The 20,883-nt window shown below is 39.9% G+C and overlaps 1 protein-coding gene across 12 annotated transcripts in view; it reads left to right on the top strand.

Annotated features, from left to right (window-relative positions):
- OTOG (otogelin) overlaps window positions 1-18,669 on the top strand; it is a 208,398-nt gene extending 189,729 nt beyond the window's left edge. For 8 of the 12 annotated variants that reach the window (XM_061610232.1, XM_061610233.1, XM_061610230.1 and 5 more), the window contains 7 exons: window positions 3,519-3,594; window positions 5,303-5,517; window positions 6,533-6,637; window positions 7,752-7,871; window positions 8,592-8,637; window positions 17,291-17,370; window positions 17,509-18,669. In XM_061610232.1, the coding sequence (XP_061466216.1) occupies window positions 3,519-3,594; window positions 5,303-5,517; window positions 6,533-6,637; window positions 7,752-7,871; window positions 8,592-8,637; window positions 17,291-17,370; window positions 17,509-17,709 (843 nt within the window). In that variant the 3' untranslated portion in view covers window positions 17,710-18,669. Of the gene's footprint in view, window positions 1-3,518; window positions 3,595-5,302; window positions 5,518-6,532; window positions 6,638-7,751; window positions 7,872-8,591; window positions 8,638-17,234; window positions 17,371-17,508 lie in introns of all 12 variants that reach the window. The other 4 variants (XM_061610231.1, XM_061610241.1, XM_061610236.1 and 1 more) reach the window with 4 other exon arrangements.
- The last annotated feature ends 2,214 nt before the right edge of the window (window positions 18,670-20,883 follow it).

Genomic DNA, 20,883 nt, shown 5'->3' with positions numbered 1-20,883 from the left:
TTGTTTTAATATGTTTTAAAATTGTTTTTATTATTTATTATATTTGTACACCGCCCCATAGCTGAAGCTGTTTTGTTTTAACATATTTTAATGTCAGTTTTTATGAGGTTTTATAGTGTTTTTAGTGTTTTTGTTTGCCACCCTGGGCTCCTACTGGGAGGAAGGGCAGGATATAAATGTTGTTGTGGTTAATAATCATAATAATAAAAAAACAATATAGGCAGAGTGATCCTACCTTTGGGGATGGAGGAGATGTTGAGTGGCAGAGCAGCTGCTACATGCATGCCATCTCAGTACTGCTACATAGTCCTGCCATCTCACTGCAGCCAGGGTTGAAGCAAGTGTAGCTTTGATCCGATTTTGTGCACATGTTGGCTTTGGATCCTGTGTATCCCTAGAACATGCCCAGTTTTGCCAACATCACCGCAACTGGTGGGACACCACTGGTGGGACCTACATAAGTATTGCTTTCCATTCTTATACTGGGGGCCCTCCAAAGATTTAAGCAGAGTTGCACTTATACCACTCGCTAAGGCCCTTGAGTTAGCCTTTGACCACTTGAATGATTACAAGCTAAATGTGTAATTACTACAGATGGAAAGATCTGTCAATTTCAGTTCTCACAGTTTCTCATTTTTCCAATCTTAAATTCAGTTCTCCACATTTCTGCAGCAATCGGCTTTCTTTTTTAAATCTCTCATGAAAATTCGTCAGCATTTTAGTACGGATTTCTCCTACTAAACATGTTTTTAATGCAGTTTTGGTAATGTACAGATTTTTGCGAACAATTTCTCCTAATAATGCATTTTTGTAACTTATTTTCAGTAATATATTCATTTTTATACACATTTTCCCCAAATATATGCATTTTTGTAAACATTGTTTGGTTGGAGAACTGCATCACAAAATTTGGATGAGTTCAAATTTTGACAGATGTTTCAGTTCTCACATTGTTTCAAAAGTGTAAGCTTGATAAATGTAGCTTTAAATGTGAACCAAATCAAATTTCTCCTTATCTGTACCAATTATTAGTTACTTATATATTAAATATTACTTATTTAAATTATTTATTCAAATAAGTGCATACTGCAGATGAATGCAATTCCTTCGTTGGCATCCAGGAAACAGCAAGTTAATTACCAAGAACAGGCAGGGCTACTTGATGTTGTAGTGAATATCCAACTCCTGTGTCTCCTTCTTTGACTTGCCTGGGACAGCATTCCTATGCCTTAGTTTATTCTGTGTCTTTCCTTCAATGTTCCTTTCATTTTCTGCACAGTTGCCTATTGATCCTACGCCTTCTCCAGGTACTGGTCCCTTATTTCTTAGGTATAAACAGCCACTCATCCTGCTTTCATTCTGCCCTTTCACCCCTCGGAGCACACTGTCCTGCCCAGAGTGAGACTCACGAGACGGAGACGAGGCTGGAATTAATTCCTGTTTTATTAAAGTAACATCGAAAGCAATGCGTCTCATAGGCACGCTATGCTAACTCACTACAGTCCCTAACTAAGCTACTTAAGCATACTCTGCGGCGTGTAAAGAGAGTTGACTCAGCACCCAGATCAGGGGGGTGCAACCTTAAATAGGAAAGGTCTTCGCTCGTAATCTCTGACTACTTCGCAGACCCTCCCTCTGACTGAAGCACTTCTCCCCGCGTCTTGCACGGGGGAAAGGGGGCGTGCCTCCATTGGCTCATCTGACAACACAGTCTCAAAAGGTGCCGGCTCGGCTTCAGGAGGCAGGGAAACGCTTGCCGTGTCATGAGGGGGGCTCAGGGGGGGTGGAGTTGGCCGCGCGCCAAGACATCCCCCAAATGGTTCTGTTGGGGCATCTGAAAGTTGAGCGTAGTCTTCTTCGGTGGGAGAACTGACCGTGGGAATTGGCACAGTGTCAAACACACCTCCTCCCTCCTCATCCAGGAAAGTTTCAACACCCTCTGATTCTTCCCCCTGCCCTAACGGAAGGAAGCTCATCCAGCCCCCCTCCTTGATCCTCCTGAGGGCACTGGGGCTCAACACAGACATGGCATAAATTAGATTTCAGGAAGGCCCAAAATGTTTCCCTTCATAGGATGGAATTATTTCATAAATCTCACTCACTTTTTGTCTCCTTTCACCTACCTTCTCTCTCTGTCTCCATGTATGTATGTGTGAATTAACAGGTCCACAATGGTTATGTGCTCATCAAGGCATGTGAAGTCCAGTGTCTTTCATCACCATTAAATATCTCGGGTCTCTCTATGAGGGCAGTGACAACCTCTGTAGCCTTCTCTACAGCCTTCTCCCCTTAGGACATAAAGGTATCCACCTGTCAGGCCTTCCCTCCCTAATTTGGGCCCATCCCTCTATTTTCTGAGTAGCTCCTGAACACCAGCTGCTGGGAATAGAACACTGGTTACTTACCATAAACGTCCCCTCAGAGGGGTGTGCAGGAGGCATCCAGCTGCACCCCCTTTTTCAGCTTGATGAACTTTGGGAATACATCCTACCTCTTATTTGTGCTATGCTAGTTGTTGGAGGGTGCTATGCATTTTTCTCCTAGATATTTTCTTTCCTTTGTGTTTTTACCAGTGCTCTGTTCCTACTTTAGCTCTGGCATGGGTATGGTCAGAATGGGGACGGGGAGAGACACAGGAACTATATATTCATTGCATCTCTGAATCATGTGATCCTGCCAGTTCTGGGGGTGGGTTAACCCTGCATTTTCTCCATGCCTCCCTGGAAGGAACACTTAGAGTAAGTAACCAACATTTTTGATCCAGCAGCTGCTTCTATTAATGAGACCTCCCTATCCTCATCCATGTGCTCACAGAGCTCTGCATTAGAAACTATGGGTAAGATCCAACATCACATCAACAGACCTGATAGAACTTTCCTAACCCTGCGGAGCAGATTTTGGGGGATGTTGGGGGAGGAGAGGAAGGGGAAGTCCTATTTACACAAGCAGAAGTATGTTGCACAGTTGGATATCACCTATTGCTTTAGCAAATATTGACAAAGAAATTGCCTTTTAATCTGCAGTGAATTGGGTGTATGTTTTCTGTTGACTAAGACTACAGTCCTGTGTGCATTTGGGAGTAAATCCTGTTGAATCCAGTGAGACTTCTTAGTGAACATGATATGACTTGGCTGTTTGGTTATTTTTGTGTATATAAAGGCAAACAGCCCCAAGGGAGAAATATTGTATTGATTTTACAATTGTGTATTGTGTTACACTACTTGAACATCTATATCATAAAGTAGCCACTAGGCAGAGGTTCAGCTCCATTTTATTTGTGATCTACCCTTTCCATTCCATATTTCCAAACATTAATACAAAACTAGATTACTCCCTCTGAGATGTAAGCAAATGCAGCTTAGGTTAGACTTTCTAAGGTACTTTAGGTCTGAGCAACAAAAATAATTGCCATTGGAATAGAATTTTTTAGATTTTTTAAAAAGTCATGCTTCTTAATGCTGATATTGAAATGCAACATCAATGGCATAACGTTGGTACTTTTCTTCTTCTGTGGACAGGGAGAGAAACTAATTATAGATGAACAATTCCAGAACAGCACAGAAAATGTTTGTCACTGCACTAACTACAAGTGTTGTAAGTAAACAAGATAATTAAAAAAACACATAATTTACACTAGTCTATTTTGAGTCTCTTTTTCTACTGGAACCTAAAAACTCAAGGCTATGGCCACATTTACACATCATGCTGAACCATTGTTTAAGAAAGATTCTTCTCCTCCTCTCAGGAGTTTGGAAGTTTTTACTTCCACTTTTACTTAAACACAGTTTGTTGTTTCATCCAAACTAACACACAGTGGCTAACATTAACTATGGTTTGCTTGAAACAAGACAACTGGGTGTCAGGCTGGCTTGTTTCAAATCAGCCATATTTACTATTAACCAGTGAGACAGTTTGGATGAAACAATAAACGATGGTTAAGCAAATTCAGAAGTCAAACTAGTCTCATATGCTGTTGCTGCGTTCCTAAGCAAGTATTATGTGGCTTGAAAGTAGCAGGAAAGCAAGGAAGGAAGAACCCCAAAACACTCAATCCAAAAAGAGGGGGACAGTCAAGGTGCCACGCCAGCAAACAGCAGGAGGTTAAAAATAGGAAAAATTATTTATTGAAGCCCAATGCATTTCAGGTGATAACAAAAGCACTGATCTTAAACCTTCACTAAAACCAATGAAAAAAGGACATGCCATTTTTACAGCCATTTTTTCACTGTCAACTTCAGTTAGTGCTGTCTATAGGGATCATTTGTATTTACTCTCAAGAAGTAGTCATTCCCATTGAAATTAGCACTGTATTCCTTTTAGAATCCAGAAACATCTTACTTTCAGTAAGTGGCTACACCTACATGAGTAGTTGTGCTCTTTAGTTTACATCTTTTAAGAGCCAGATGCTCTTTTGAATTCAGTTTGCTACACTTAGGAGAAAACCAGTTTGATACTTGTACAAGGTATTCTGAGTCATCTATTTTAAGCATTTTTTATCTTCTGTTTTATATGTTATTGTTTACCCTACCTGAGTTAATCGTCCTCTTTAAATTTTGTTTAGCTTATGTGCAACCAGTTTTAGCTTTTGCAAGGTTTTCTGTGTTTATGTTTAAATCATGTTTCATTTTGGTTGTCCCTTCCTTACTAATTTTAACATTTGCATTATGTAGAGTGTTGTTATGTTATAAATTATTTATATTTACTTTGAGCAGATAGATGTATCAAGCTTTTTGTATATTTTAGCATTCACTCTGTAACTGATTTTGATGTAGTTTATATATATCTTTGCAGATTGCCCTTGACGAAGGGTCATGTTATCACCTGAAATGCATTGGGCTTCAATAAATAATTTTTCCTCTTTTTAACCTCTTGCTATTTGCTGGTGTGGCACCTTGCAGGCTTGAAAATAGCCTTTAAAAAAGCAAATAGTGCCAGCATAATAGCTATATATTATTCAAAATAATTCCTCTCCATTCTAAGGGAAATAATTCGTAAGAAAATATCTTGCATCCAAGCATATTTTAAAAATTTCCAAGAAAAGCTGAACAGATATGTTTAGTGGACATGTTCTTTGGTTGTAAGAGACAACCAATATGAGCCAACATAAAGTCCCTGATAGATAATCAATAAATTTACTTGATTCACTTTCATTTAACGACAGCCACATGGTTCTTGTGAAGGTTTGAAGGTATTGCTATGTTCTCACTTCCTTTTCTTTATTTGAAATGTCAGTTGTCATAAATTTTGATTCTTTCAGTTAATCTTACCCAATGTATTTTATGTTTTTGGAAATCTGTTCCAGCAAGAGACAAAGTGTGTCTAAGCAATGAGAGAGGCATTCTGCTTCCAGGACAGTCCATTGTTGAACACTCGCCTGATGGTGTTTGCCACACTTCCTATTGCACAAACATAATTGATCCTGTTACCAAGTACTATCGGATAAATATCTCCACTATAGATTGTGCGGCAAGGTGCAAATCTGTAAGAACAATAGAATTAAACTATGAGCTTTCTCTGGTAAATTATAATAGATAGGAATAAGAACAGTAAATAATTTTATTATTAATTTAGGAAATTTGTGCAGTTGCACTATTTTTCCCACCCAAAATCTCTGTGATGTCTTCTAAAAAGAGGTCTTATTTGAGAACTGGGGTTCATGTTGACCCATGGATAGTGTTCCCTTATAAAAGTTGCAAGGATCATAGCAAGCTGCAGAAATGTAGAGTATATTTAGTTAAGCATTACGTTAGTTACATTAGTTAAGCAATGGATACACTGTATTTTGTTCTTGGCAAAAATATTATTGTTTCCCTATACAGTGAATCAAGTTGTGTCTATTTGTTTGAATGTGGCTTCCATATAACAAACAATCCGAGCATCAACATCACTATTCTACTGTAGGAAATGTACCCTTTCTATGGTGACAGAATATCATGCTACTGGTGCTGGATAAAGGCTTGTTGGAATATTGCACGTATTTGCAAATATGAAATACAGAATGCCATTTTATGTATGATTACTAGTGTATGCATGATTGTGCATGCACTACACAGAAATATACATTTTTGTAACTGCCTTAAGTAAACAGAAATCAAACCATAGCATGAATTACTTAATGGACATTTATTTCTACTCAGAATTTAAGAAGCTGTTGTTCCAAACTTTACTAGAAATTAGACAGATTATCCTGGTTGTTTTCTATTGCAACTTCTTGGCAACAGAAGATACCTATCTTGGGCTCAATTAATGAGTAACAATTGTACATTTATCACACTAAAAACATGTGGGAAAGGCCCACTATCAGTTTCAAGGTGACTGAGCAGCCCTTTGAACACAGGCATCCAAAATCAAAGACCCACTGAAGTATACTGGTCTCCTAGTGATGCAATTGTACATTTAGGATAGTACTAATAAATGCTAAAATTATAATGATTTTCTAATCCAATAAAATGTCATGATATAAAAACACACAACTGTAATTTTCATTCTTAATTTGAACTATATTTGAAATGATAATCCTTGATTTTTCCAGAACCAAGTGTATGAACCTCCAAAAGATTTAATAACTTGCTGTGGAAAATGCAAGAATGTGTCTTGTGTTTATTCTTTCAACAATGGAACAGTTTCACATTTTAAGGTAAATCAATTTTTCTTGATGGAGGGAGGAGGGCTCTAACTGGTTAACTAAGTTGCAAGTGCTGAATTAAGTTTGAACTTCCAGCCCCAAACCCCTGCAGTGGAAGTCTTTAGTCTTATCTTGGCAATGAATCTTATTAAAACAACATCAGTAATATGAATCCAGGAAATTGCTCTAGCAATGGCAGTAGCGGACCTACCTCAACACTCCCTGATCTCTCAACAGCTGAGCCTCTGCTGGTTACTGAGGAGAGGGGGCGGGGAGGTCAGCACATTGCAAATGCACCAGCAGGAGTGCTAGATTGGCTTAGCCAGTGCATTGCATTGAACTGACCTCCCTGCCCTTTTCCTTTCCTGCAAGCAGTTGCAACTGAGCTGGCGAAAGTTCAGGTGAATGCCACCGCCCCATCAAGCCATCTGCTACTGTATCTGGTGCTGGTTGCAGCTGTGGTACAACCTATTACAAAGGCAGCTCTTGTGCATATTTTCTATGCTCCAGACAGCCTAGTGAGAACATTGATCATATGCAGCTCATAGGATGTGGAGGAGTGCCGATTCTACTGGCTGAATACAGTTCCTGACCATTTTTTCCCTATCATTTCCTGGTATTGAAAATCTTGAGAGGGGGAAAATGAACAGTATAAGATTAACATGAAAAACTATAGCTATCCAAGTATAATAAATGCTCTGGGATATTACAGTTCTTTAATAGCAAGTAGGCTTTGGGTTCTCTTCACAAGAGAGAGGACAAGGGGAGAAACAACACTACTTTCACTACTCATTTATACTCCCTGTAGATCTATATAACCTTGCAGAAATCCTATTTAATTCTGTTGGTTTGTGGCAGGACTATGCAGGAATAAGTAATAAGATAACTGCAAGTAGCTACAGTGCAAAACTGCATCACTTCAAGGATGCATCTGTAAGTCTTGTTTCTGAGAGAGGCACAGTATCTATTGCATCAGACGTTAGGGATGTCAATGGCAACAGTGCAAATAAGTGCAAAGAAGTGAGCTCATTTTGACCTTTAGCACAGTTTTTTAAAAAACTTTCTGCAAATTGTGTTGGCTTTTGATGTGCTGTATTTCTGATGGTTATTTTAAATACTTAAATAGCCTGGCACCAGTTGGATTTCAAACTGTGTCAGATATGACTGCACAAACACACCATTTGGACCTGTTCTAATTACATCGTCCATCAGCTGTCCGCCCTTTAATGAAACAGAATGTGTGAAGGTCAGTGCTTCATCCATTTTCCATGTGATTTAAAAGCTTTCAGTTTGCTTCCTCTGGGGACTTTCATTTATTGCAACAAGAAGCAACACAAGGTGGTTAAAGCTAAAGGGCCAGAACGCAGGTTAGACTTTCCAGTGGGAATAAGGTGCTGTTGAATCAATTTTGCCTCTGATGAGTGATCCTTCTCTTAGCTGTAACATTCAGAGCTACTTGACCTATAGATCAACACACCATCACACTGTAAGCTTCTATGTGTCCACCACATTCCTGCTATGTGACTGTTTACTTATTTGTTGCAATAATTGTTGCAATAATTATTTGTTGCAATAAAATCAATGAATGAGAGCAACATTGTGCCACTCCCATTCACTTCAGATGGGTTTGTGCAGGCAAAGTGCATGGATGTTTATACTTTACATTCCTCTCAAGTAGACTTTCAAGAGCAGTCTTATTATAGTGCTTGCACTTTTTTTGATCAGAGTTTTGTTTAGAGTGAAAATTATGTTGAATTGATTCTGCTTTATGAATTCACATTTTGTTTCTGTTAAAATAAGCATTGTATTAAATTGCTCTCTAGATTTTAGTTTACTTATTGTTTAAGTTCCTTAACAGAGCAGTTAAGCTCTGCTCCAATAGTTCATACTTATAGCACTGGGATCTGTGAATTAGTACTAAAAATGATTTCTTAGTGGAACTGACTTTTTTTAAATACATATTCAGGTTGGAGGATATATTGTACCATTCCTGGAAGGATGCTGTAAAACATGTAAGTACTGAAACATCAGTATTTGTGTACATATGAGAGGCCTCTGGGTACTGGTTTCCTTCTTAAATTATCTAAAGAATAAGCAGTGATGCTAATACCAATGAGAAGACCAAATGGTTATAATAGAAGTAACATTCTGATCCTAACCTCATTTATAGATAATGATGTTTTATTTAAATCAATGAAATTTACCTAAGTTTGTTTAGAATCAACACATGCCTTTTGTGAGATTGTGAATGACTGAAATAAACAGGCAACAGAATTGTCTACTATTTCTACTACAACTGCATGTAGATTCAAACTTGGTTAAGACAATACATACTAAAACTAGAATGACACCACTTGTTTTTGGTGGTAGGGACTGAATCTATGGCTATATTTATGCAAATAGCAGTGATCCATTCAGTCACTGTTTACAATCAAATCACACCAAACTTCCAGATGGAGTGGATCAAGAGCTGGGAAATTGCTAATCAATTCATTCACTATGATTTGAAATATTAGTTTGGTTTCACAGTCATTTAATTTATTTAAATGAACTCTGCTGTTTATTTCCTTTAGCATAAGATTTTACTATTTAAAACATTCATACATAACACATTTGTGTAGGACCAAGCATAATAAACAAATTAGTATTTATGGGATAAATAAGAAATGAAAAGGAAAGCTATAATGTTGTTATATGGGGCACAATTCATCAGGAACTTCTGCAGCTGAAATCCCATTAAAATGAATGGGTTATTTACAAAAGCTGTTGAGGGCTGCTGTGGGTGTGAAATGGTGTCCCTCATGGTTTCAGTTTATTCCATGCCAAAAAATAAATAATCATAAAATAGAGGTATATATGCCTATGATATGAGTTATACTTTTTATTCCAAGTTATTTAATTTACATTTAACAGGAACATTTTCAAAATATAATTTGATAGGTAGAACTGAGGTTCATAAAAATCTGACTCCTTGTTTTCTGACATTAGCTTTCTTTGTTATTTTCTTAAAATAAAGCCAATGTATTACAGGAGCAGAGATACTGTTAATAGGAGAAACTATTACTAATATTGTGTTTAACCACACTGGATTAACCATGGAAACATGAGCTTTGTTTTAAGGTACAAAGGAGATGGCCAGTTCTTCATTTCATAATTCCTCAGATATTCACATTTTTACTAAGCCCAGAATTCCATGGGTATATCATTATGTCAAATTTTCAGCTTGCCTCTTAGGCTACAGTCCTAAGCACACTTACTTTAGAGTAAATTCCACTGAAGTCAATGGGGTTTACTTCCAAGTAGACACTCACAGGATTGTATTGGACATTTATTTATTTATCATTTAATTTGTATCCCGCCCTTCCTCCCAGCAGGAGCCCTGGGTGGCAAACAAAGCGCTAAAAGCACTTTAAAACATCATAAAATCAGATCTTAAAATACATTAAGACAAAACAGCATTAAAAACATTTGAAACAAAAAACTTTATTTATTTATTTATTTATTATTTCAATTTATATACTGCCCTTAGCGAAATAGCTCTCAGGGCGGTGAACAAACAAAATAAAATACAATATATCATAATAAAAATACAAAACATATACAAACAAAACAAAAAACTTTTAAAAAGGGTTAAAAACATTATTAAAAAACATATTAAGCAATTCTAAGACAGACGCAGAGTGAGATAGGTCTCAACCTAAAAGGCTTGTTGAAAGAGGAAAGTCTTCAAAAGGTGCCGAAAAGATAGCAGAGATGGCGCCTGCCTAATATTCAAAGGGAGGGAATTCTACAGGGTAGGTGCCACCACACTAAAGGTCCGTTTCCTATATTGTGCGGAACGAACCTCCTGATAAGATAGTATCTGCAGGAGGCCCTCACCTGCAGAGCGCAGTGATCGACTAGGTATATAAGGAGTAAGACGGCCTTTCAGGTATCCTGGTCCCGAGCTGTATAGGGCTTTGTACACCAAAACTAGAACCTTGAACTTGGCCCGGTAGCAAATGGGCAGCGAGTGCAATTCTTTCAGCAGCGGGGTGACATGTTGGCAATACCCTGCCCCAGTGAGCAGTCTCACCATCACATTTTACACCAGCTGCAGCTTCCGGACCAACCTCAAGGGCAGCCCCACATAGAGAGCATTACAGTAATGCAGCCTGGAGGTTACCAGTGCGTGGACAACAGTGGTCAGGCTATCCCAATCCAGAAACAGCTGCAGCTGTCTCAGCAGTCGAAGCTGGTAAAAGGCACTCCTAGCCACTGAGGTCACCTGGGCCTCTAGCGACAAAGATGGATCCAGGAGCACCCCGAGGCTACGGACTTGCTCTTTCAGAGGGAGTACGACTCCATCCAAGGCAGGCAACTGACCCAATTATCCGAACTTGGGAACCACCAACCCACAGTGCCTCTGTCTTGCTAAGATTCAGACTCAGTTCAATCAATCAATTTTATTGCTTTTAGCCAGTGGCCATCGCAAATACAAATACAGATGAGGTACACAAAGTGATAAAAAAGTTAAAAATCCAGGTTAATGGCCAACAAATTAGGTATGACAATTGTCATTTAAATATTGAAAATGGGCAGCGTGTAATTTCTTCGCTGCCAGGGCATACTTGGCGACTAAAGTAGTCACATGATTGCAATTATCGATTAAAAGCTCCACCACTAGCTCCTGGGGACATTTGGGAGAGGTGGAATTAATAAATTGTGCCAGAAATTTCTGTCTGGGACCATTGTATAGTGGGCAGTGTAACAAGTAGTGGATAATATCTTCGACGGTGTTACACCCTGCAATGCATTTCTGCTCTTCAGTAGGAATACCTTGATACCTCCCTGCTAAATAGGCAGAGGGCATCAGTTGGAATCTCAGTTCGAAAAATGCTCTGCGAAGAGAGGGATGTGTAAAAAGGTCCAAGTACCCTGATCTAGCATGATTTAGTTTAATTTGAGGGTACCAGATGGAAAAGGTGGCTAGTACGATAGATACCTGATCTTGGCCTATTGTGTGGTCAAAGACCCGACTCCTGAGGGCTTGTGGGCTAAAGTTCGAGAGCTCGCCCAATGAGATGTTGTATTGGGCCAACAATTCCTGGCTAGTACAGACCCAAGACTCAGTTTATTGGCCCTCATCCAGCCCACCACCAAGTCCAGGCAGCGGTCCAGGGCTTGCACGGCCTCTCCCGATTGAGATGTTACAGAGAAACAGAGCTGGATATCATCAGCATACTGCTGACACCTTGCCCCAAAGCTCCTGATAACTGCTCCCAAGGGCTTCATATAGATGTTAAACAGCACGGGGGACAAGATGGTATCCTGCGGCACCCCACAGCACAGCTGCCAGGGGGCCAAAAGACAGTCACCCAATGCTATTCTCTGAGAACGACCCTGGAGATAGAATCGGAACCGCTGTAAAACAGTGCCTCCAATACCCAGCTCATCAAGTCTGCCTAGAAGGATACCATGGTCAATGGTATCAAAAGCCACTGAGAGATCAAGTAAGAATAACAGGGTTGCACTCCCCCTGTCCTTCTCCCGATAAAGGTCATCCATCAGGGTGACCAAGGCCGATTCAGTCCCATAACCAGGCCTGAACCCAGACTGGAATGGGTCAAGATAATCTGTTTCATCCAAGAGTACTTGCAGTTGCTGTGCCACAACCCTCTCAATCACCTTCCCTAAGAAGGAGGTATTTGCAACCGGTTGGTAGTTGTCAAACCAATGGGTCCGGGGTGGGCTTTTTCAGGAGTGGTCGGATCACCGCCTCTTTTAGGGTGGCTGAAACCACTCCCTCCTGCAATGATGCATTGACCGCACCCTGGATCCACTTGGTCAGACCCCCTCGGCAAGCTTTAATAAGCCAAGAAGGGCAAGGGTTGAGAGGACACGTTGCAGGCCGCATCATCGCAAGCACCTCATGCAGTTCTACATCTGGACCAACATGCACAAACTAACAGTGCATATTTAATGCTGGACTGTGGCCATTGTGAAGGACGTAGAGTGTTAGACTTTACTTGGGGAGATCTGGGTTCAAATCCTTGTGCAGTCATGAGGCATCTTGGGTAGCAGTGGACCACCTTCTCTCAGCCTAACATACTGCATAGATTTGTTTGTGTGTTATGATGTACATGTCAATATAATATAAGTAATATGTATATGTCAATGCATAATAACAATAACAATAATAGTAATAGTAATAATGTCATTCTGAAAATGAGGCACAAACATGAAAAAATAAATAACACAATACTTTATGTAATGTATGGAGAAAGAACTTGTTTAGCAACTTGTACATATAGAGAAAGTTACAGCCACAAGAGCAAGAACCTGTTATAAATATAAAACGAGAAAATATTACCTACATTTAAAATTGTATTGGGTACAACTTAAAGAGGGGGTGGTGCGTTCACTTCTTTAAAAGCACACACTGGACCTAATGGAGTGTAACAACTATAGACCAATCACCAACACCCCAAGGGTGGTGGAGAAGATGGTTGTAGAGCAATTGCAGGTATTCCGGGATGAGACTGATTATCTAAATCCATCACAATCTGGATTCAGACCTGGTTTCAGAACAAAATCAGCCTTGGTTGCCCTGATGGATAACCTTTATTGTGAGAGAGACAGGGGGAGCGTGACCCTGTTACTTCTGTTTGATTTCTCAGAGTCATTTGATACCATTGACTATGGTATCCTCCTGGAACGATTCAGTGGGATGGGTATTGGAGGCACTGTGTTATGGTGGTTCTGCTCTTACCTTCAGGGTTGTGCCCAGAGAGTAACACTGGGTGAGTGTTCCTCGGCCCCCTGGCACTTGTGCTACAGGGTTTCACAAGGTACTGTTCTCTACCCAGTGCTATTCAATATCTATATGAAGCCGTTGGGAGCCGTCTTGAGGAGTTTTGGAGCAAGGTGTCAGCAATATGCTGATGACATGCAGCTCTATTTCACCATAACATCTGAATCGGGAGAGGCTGTGAACACTCTGAATCAGTGTCTGAATGTTGTAGTGGACTGGATGAGAGCCAATAAACTGTACCTGAATCATGGGAAGATGGAGGATCTTTGGGTAGGTGGTTCCCATGTCCGGGCAATAGGCAAATTATCTGTTCTGGATTGGGTCGCACACTCTCTAAAGAATATAGCCTAGGGCTACTCCTGGATTCATCTTTGTCACTAGAGGCCCAAGTATCCTCTGTGGCTAGGAGTGCCTTTTACCAGCTTTGTCTGGTCTGTCAGCTGTGGCTGTTCCTGGACAGGGATTGCCTGACCTCTGTAGTCCATGCTTTGGTAACCTCAAGGCTGGATTACTGCAATGCATTCTATGTTGGGCTGCCCTTTGCCCTGGTTCGGCCAGATTGCAGCTAGATTGCTGTTGGGAGCACTTGGCTGACCACATGTGACATCACTTTAAAAACATCTGCACTGGCTGCCCATCCACTACTGAGCCAGGTTCAAGGTCTTTGTATTAATTTGCAAAGCCCCGAACAACTTAGGTCCAGAATATTTTAGGGACCACCTGAACCCTTATATCCCAGCTTGATCACTGAGATCATCTGCAGGAGCGGCTTTGTTCATCCCCTGAGTTGGCAAGGCTCATTTAACATCAACATGAAATCAAGCCTTCACTGTCATTGGCCTAGTTCTCTGGAATGCTCTCCCAACAGAGATTCTGCAGGCACCTTCTGTTTTAACTTTTAAGTGCCTCCTGAAAACCTTTCTGTTCCACCAAGCTTATGCAGGCAATTAAGAAGATGCCTTTTTTTTTTTTTGCAACAGTTGACCTTTTTTTGGGAGTGGGTATTTTTAATGTTTTTTATTCTATGGTTGTTGTTTTTAACGTGTTATCAACCACTTTGATATTTTTAACTAAATAGCGATATACAAATATTTTTAAAAATTAATAAATAACTTTTTTAAAATGACTAGAATTTTTAATATCTCCAGTTTATTTATTTAATTATTTATTTGTATACCGCTTTTCATCACCAAGTGACCTCAAAGGGGCTTCCATAGCAAGAACAAAATAATACAATAAAAACAATTCAGAAATAATAAAAACTACAACAGTATCAATAAATAATACCACAAGATATCATAAAACAGGCTGAAATATCAACTCAGTCTAGTCTGCAAAATCTAGAAATGTATATATGTGGAGAGAGAGAGTTGTTGAACTAAGATGAAACAAAACCTGAAAGAGTAAAACTTGAACAACCACCTCATTAACACATTTATTTCAGTTGTGGTCCTTTTGTGTTTCTTAATGTTTCCAAAAATATGGTTATTACATATTGAAAATAGGCCTGAGATTGTTTATCCGTTATGGAATTTGCCTGATTATGGGTGGGGGACAGGTATTGTTTCACATTCCAAAATGGGGCTAAAAGAGCTCAGGAATGTGCAGTACAAAGCAATTTGCACCCTTTCTGCAGGAGGTGAGTAGGAGGCTTACCATGCCCCCCTCTTTTATTTACAGTTTAAAAGCCACTGGCTCTGCTGGCAGCTTCAGTGGCGTGGCAGCGGGAGTAGAGGTCTGGCTACCCCCACCCTTCCCAGTGTGTGGTGTTTTATACTGTAGCTTATGGTTCCCAAGGAACATAGTAACTCTGCTCACATACACTGTGGATTTCTTTTTCACAAGACAAATCAACTATATTGAATCTGTGCAAGAGCATGGCCCAGGAGCCCCTGGCTGGTGAATTAGTTGGTCATCAAAAGTTGAATACTGATGTTTGGGCACTTGCGTATCATGTATAATGTGTTCAATTTGTAATATTCTTATCAGGTTCTGGACTATCACTGTTGCTCCCATTCCCTGTTAGCCCAGTCAGTCCTATACCTAGTGCTAACTGTAACACAGGTACATATTCTTGGAAATCAGTAGGAACAAGCCAGCCAGAACCATTGTTGATTTCCAACAATGTACTCCCTCATAGGAGTGTCAGGCCCTTGGGTCACAAAATCTGGTTGAAAGAAGCTGCATTGTAGTACTGCTCACTGTTAAGATCTGCTCATCTTTCATTTTGCACTGTATGGGCAGTGCATTGTTGTTAGCCAACAATGTACTGTTGGTAGCAAGTATTTGCATAGTGTTTTAGTTTGCTGCATGACTATTTTGTTTGCTATTTTCAGTCATTTCCATAGTGCTGTAGAACATAGAGACTAATTGCTTTGCTTGTTAAAGCCTGCTGTTAAAACAACACTTTTGCAAATAGTATGGCATATATGTACATCTCTGTCTTCCATGGTATATGCTGAATGAATGGCTAAATATTCTCATCTGTTATAATGTGGTGATGGCTTAGGAGAAATATTGCAAACCAGAAACATTGAAATGTATAGAACTAGGATCCCTTCTTTGGGAACTGGGGTGGTGGTGGCGGCGGTGGCATCCATCACACAGTTCTTTTCCATACAATTGGCACCCTCTCTTCTGGCAGACAGAATCACACAAATTGTCTCTATGCATGTGATTTGCTTGTTTGTTTTACTTAAAATATTTATGCACCACCTTTCCAACCACATTCTCAAGGCAACTGATTGCGGTGTGATGTGCAGCTTCTGGTCATGTAGGACTGCACTACAAGGAAATAGCTTCACGGCAGCTGCATGTGAAAGTGGTCTCATTGATGGGCCATTCTCAGCTAAAAGGCTTGTAGATTAAACTAAGAGGATAATAACAGTTAAACACCCCCGTTTGTGATGGTTTTAGTTAGTAGTTTGTGCCAATGTAAGAACAGTGATGTCCTGTACATGGCGAATAAAGCCTAGCCTGTTACGCAACTTGCCTGTTGTTCATTTGTAATTCCTGTGTAAAATAGTTGGGCTAGTGTTGGAGGCTTGGGGTAGGGTACATTTTAGAATCATGCATAGATAAGTTGTCTCCAGTTGCACTGTTTCCATATCTCCTCTATGTAGTTGTGGTTATACAGTTTGGCACTGGTGACTGTTGCCTTTGTGGCTTTGTGTTGATTTGGGATATCAGGCCATAATGTACAATGGTCATATGAAACCATTAAAGTACAATCCTCATACTGCTTACCCCAAATATTATTGTGTAATTCATGCAAAATTGGCACTATAAATGTTGCAATATATATGCCATATTTTTATATGTGCGTGTAACACCAGTTTAGTTATACAGTATTGGATTCAATTGAATTAAATTATTTTAAGTGCTTTCAGAAATTCCAGCTTCTGTGACAGAATATGGTTGCAAGTTAGTTTCACTTTGAGAACTTACTTCCACTTTGAGTAGACCCATTCACATTTATGAGGTTACTTTGCAGTAAGTGGCTTGAAGACTGGGGCCTTAGATTGAAGTCCTGAACTGTTACTTGAAAATAATTAATATTACTAAGACTTTAAAATAAATATATTTGGAATTAAGTTTTTGGTCAATTTAAAAAGTTAATTTTAAGCTTCTGTTTCCCAGCCATTTAACTGGAACAAACTCCATTCATTTCAGTAGCAACTATACTGAAACAGTCCTTTGAAGATCTTTGATTTTTAGATACAAAACATTTTTTAAAAGTCAGAAATTTTAATGACATTAACTGTTGCCACTTGATTTATCTAGACTTCTATTATTTTCTCTGGTATATGCTTACAGGGACAGAAGTATTGAGCTGGGGAGTTGATGGTTTTCAATCAATTCACTCTTTGCAGGCAAGGAAGATGGAAAATTCTGTAAAAAGGTGACTGTTAGGATGACAATACGCAAGAATGATTGTCGAAGCAACACACCAGTAAGTAAAGGACTAGCAGTGCCCTGCTACCATTTGCATTCTCTTACCATGAAAGTTTAGTACGCTTGTTGGTTAGAAGCCATCCCTTTATTTAGCCAGTTTTATTTACCTATTAAGTTTTTTTCTGCTTATTTCCAGGTAAACATTGTTTCCTGTGATGGAAAATGCCCTTCTGCGAGCATATATAACTATAACATAAATACATATGCAAGATTTTGCAAATGCTGCAGGGAACTTGGGCTACACAGACGAAATGTGCAATTATATTGCAGTGGCAACTCAACCTGGGTCAGCTACACTATTCAAGAACCCACAGATTGTTCTTGCCAGTGGTCATGAAACAATACTAAAAGAAGTCAGAATGTTCAACAGCTTTGGGGAAAATTAATTTTATTCCCAGAATTATAACAAAGAGAGGTGATCATGCAGTTGCTTACAGTTATGAAAAGAATCACCATTTAAATAAACTCCATTGTTTTCTGAGCTCTCTGCTTAACAGATGAATTTTCAGGACTGATGTTAAAATTTAAGTACACAATCCCACAAAAACATGTGCCTTATTGGAACATTCAGTATTCTGAGGGTTGGTTCATAGCATAAAATTGGTTGATCGCTTATTTAACAGATTGTGTGAGTGGTCTACTTATGTGAGCAGTGTAATGTGTAAAGAAACGACTCATAGTGCCATGATACCAATGGATATGAAGAGAGAAATACACATTTTCAAACTCTGCTGTTTGTGGAAATTATTGCCATACTATTCTGCAAACTACTGATTCATGTTACATTGTTCTTACAAGTTCCTATCCACATTCATGTAAGCTGTTAAATCTGTGCATTGTTTGTTGATTGGGATATATGAATCTTCCCTTAGTATGACTAAAAGAATGGTCCTGATCCAGCTCTAGTTGCAATAAAACAGTTGTGTGTAACTGTTGAAGGGCCAGGGTGGGGATGTGTGTTCCCCTATATACCCAGCTAGTTCAGCTGGGGTAGACGGGCATGTGCATCCATTAACTATACATGGAATAGTGCTACACACAGCACTCATTTACTGGTTTGGGGCAAAAGGGGCTCCTTTCAGTCAATAATGTTTTTATAGCTAGATTTCTATTACTAGACCTTCACAATAAAAACAAAAACAAAAAATCTGGAGTTTTTTAGGATTGTGGTCTTTTTGTTAATTTCTTTTCATGTACATGCCAACTTTCAAAAGAAAAGGGATTGCCTCTGAAAGAGGACATGAAACAGGTAGTACTGATTTTTGTGGAAGTCTGATGAATTCTATGTCAACTACAGTACCACGTTTTACAGCAGGGGTAACCAACATGGTGCTCTCCCAATGTTTTGGGCTGTAGCTATCATCATCCCCTAGATGGGAATAATGGGAGTTGTAGTCCAAAACTTCTGAAGGGAACAACATCAAGAGGGAGGGATGGACCCATTAAAGTCCAGTTTGTCCCAGTTCTCGGTGGGGATGGGGCTAGCTCTGTCCCATTTCTCAGTGGATTTTGTTTGTTTAAAAAAAGCTTAAAAATCCACCTGGAATCACACTTTTAAAAATAAAAATACAAGGTGATCCAAGGGTTGGGAACTACCTCTAATCTCCCACTTCCTTTTAAATTTCTAAAACAGAACGCCGAGCTGACCACAGCCTGAGAGGCTAGGACACAGCACTCCATACTACCACATACTTTAAATCAACATATAGGAAAGTCCCCTGGGAGTGACAGGACTTGATATAAACACTGGAGTCATCCATGTTTTTACTGACAGTGATGGAATGTTACCCGGTCCTGGTGACAAGGTGCCCCACCTGCTAGCTACTCATGTTCTGGACACCCAGATGCCCTGTTTAAGAAGTTTAATAAGAAAAGGAAAATTGGGGGAGGGAAATGAAAGTAATCCTCAGACTGCCTCATAAAGAAATCCACTGTGATTTTGGAAATGGAACTGCACACATACCTACCCCTCTCTTTCTCCCTTACACACACATAGATGTCTCCATCTCTGTCGGAGTGCACCTCTCCCACCCAGGCGACACATATACATACCACCTTTTCTCTCACATGCACACAGGCAACATATAGATCTGTCCATCCCTCCATCACATACAACACAAATGCATCTCTCCCTCTTTCACACAAATCACACATCCCCCCCTCTCACAGAGAGAGAGAGAGAAAGAGAGAGAGAGCTTAGCCCAGCACCTGTTTGGAAGGTTTAGCAAGTGGATAGGTATGGGCAAAAACCTGTTGCCCAGAGTGAAAACATGATTTAAATAGGCTATTGGAATTCTTGTTTCAGTGACTGTGCTTTTCACTTCAGCTCACTAACTCTTCTAATGTAACTGCACGATCATGTTCAAACACAAAGCTTAGGCTGCAATTCTAGATATACTTATTTGAGAGATAGACCCCCTGAACTCAATGGGGATAGTTTCTGACTGGGTTGCCATGTATAGGATTGTCCTATTAGTGGTTTACAGAGTCCAGGGATACAATGGTACCAGGTTAGGCTGCTTAAATCCAGTATTGTAGTTGCTATACTTACCAGACTTCATCCACCTTTTGTTGTACTTGAGCAACCCCCCTTTTAGAAAAGCATCTCCCTGGAGCAAAGGACGGACCTCCCACTGGCTCCCACCTTGCTGGCAGACAACATCAGCCTTGATCATGTAGGGATATCCACTGCACTATCCTTCCTGCTGCTAGCTGGCTGGCTGGCTGGCAGGCAGCATGGCAGCCTGAGCCTGCAGTAATATCTCTGCTGCTCCCACCTCCCCTTCACTCTACTCTCCCCTCCCTCCAGCTAGCGCCAGCACAGTTTTTTTTTAAAGTAAGCCCAGGCCACAGAGCAAAGGAAGCAGAGATCACAGTTTGGGAATCTCTGCCTAAACAATTAAATACCTGTAAACTTCTCTCTCACACCGGCAGCAGCAGGTGCCCACTTAAAAGGTTGGGGAGAGAGAATCACCCTCCTCACGACTCTTCTTGTCCTCGTGACTCTCTCTTCTCAACAACAACAGACATTGGAAGCCAATCAGCATGAAAAGGGATTCATGCTGATTGGCAGTAGCACTGAAGACATAAAGACCTGGTGCCCCCCCAAAAGTAAGGGGACATTGGCCTGGAGCAACAAGGCAGCACTACACTACTGATGATACACCTTGATTGAATCAGGTGAGTCTTCTTTTGAATCAGAGTTGGTGGGTTCCTTCCTTGTCCTTACATGTTGGGTCTCCCTGTTTTTTAAAAAAATCTCATCTTCAAATGGTGTACAGTGCAATCCTATGCATGTCTACTCAGACGTATGCTGCATTAAGTTCAGTGTGACTGATTCCCAAGTAAGTGTATAGGATTGTAGCTGTAATACCAGGGAAATATTGCATTATGAATATATATACATTAGACAGTTGTTCAAGTAAATTGTAAGAAAGTCATTCAAGGAGATTCAGTATAAATCACACTGATAATGCAAAAGAAGGCAAATGATATAGGTTTGTATATCAGG

This window comes from Rhineura floridana, chromosome 2 (genome assembly GCF_030035675.1).
Source record: "Rhineura floridana isolate rRhiFlo1 chromosome 2, rRhiFlo1.hap2, whole genome shotgun sequence".
Classification (NCBI taxonomy): Eukaryota; Metazoa; Chordata; class Lepidosauria; order Squamata; family Rhineuridae; genus Rhineura; species Rhineura floridana.
Note: the sequence above shows the minus strand (reverse complement) of the source record. Positions and strands in the feature narration are given on the sequence as shown.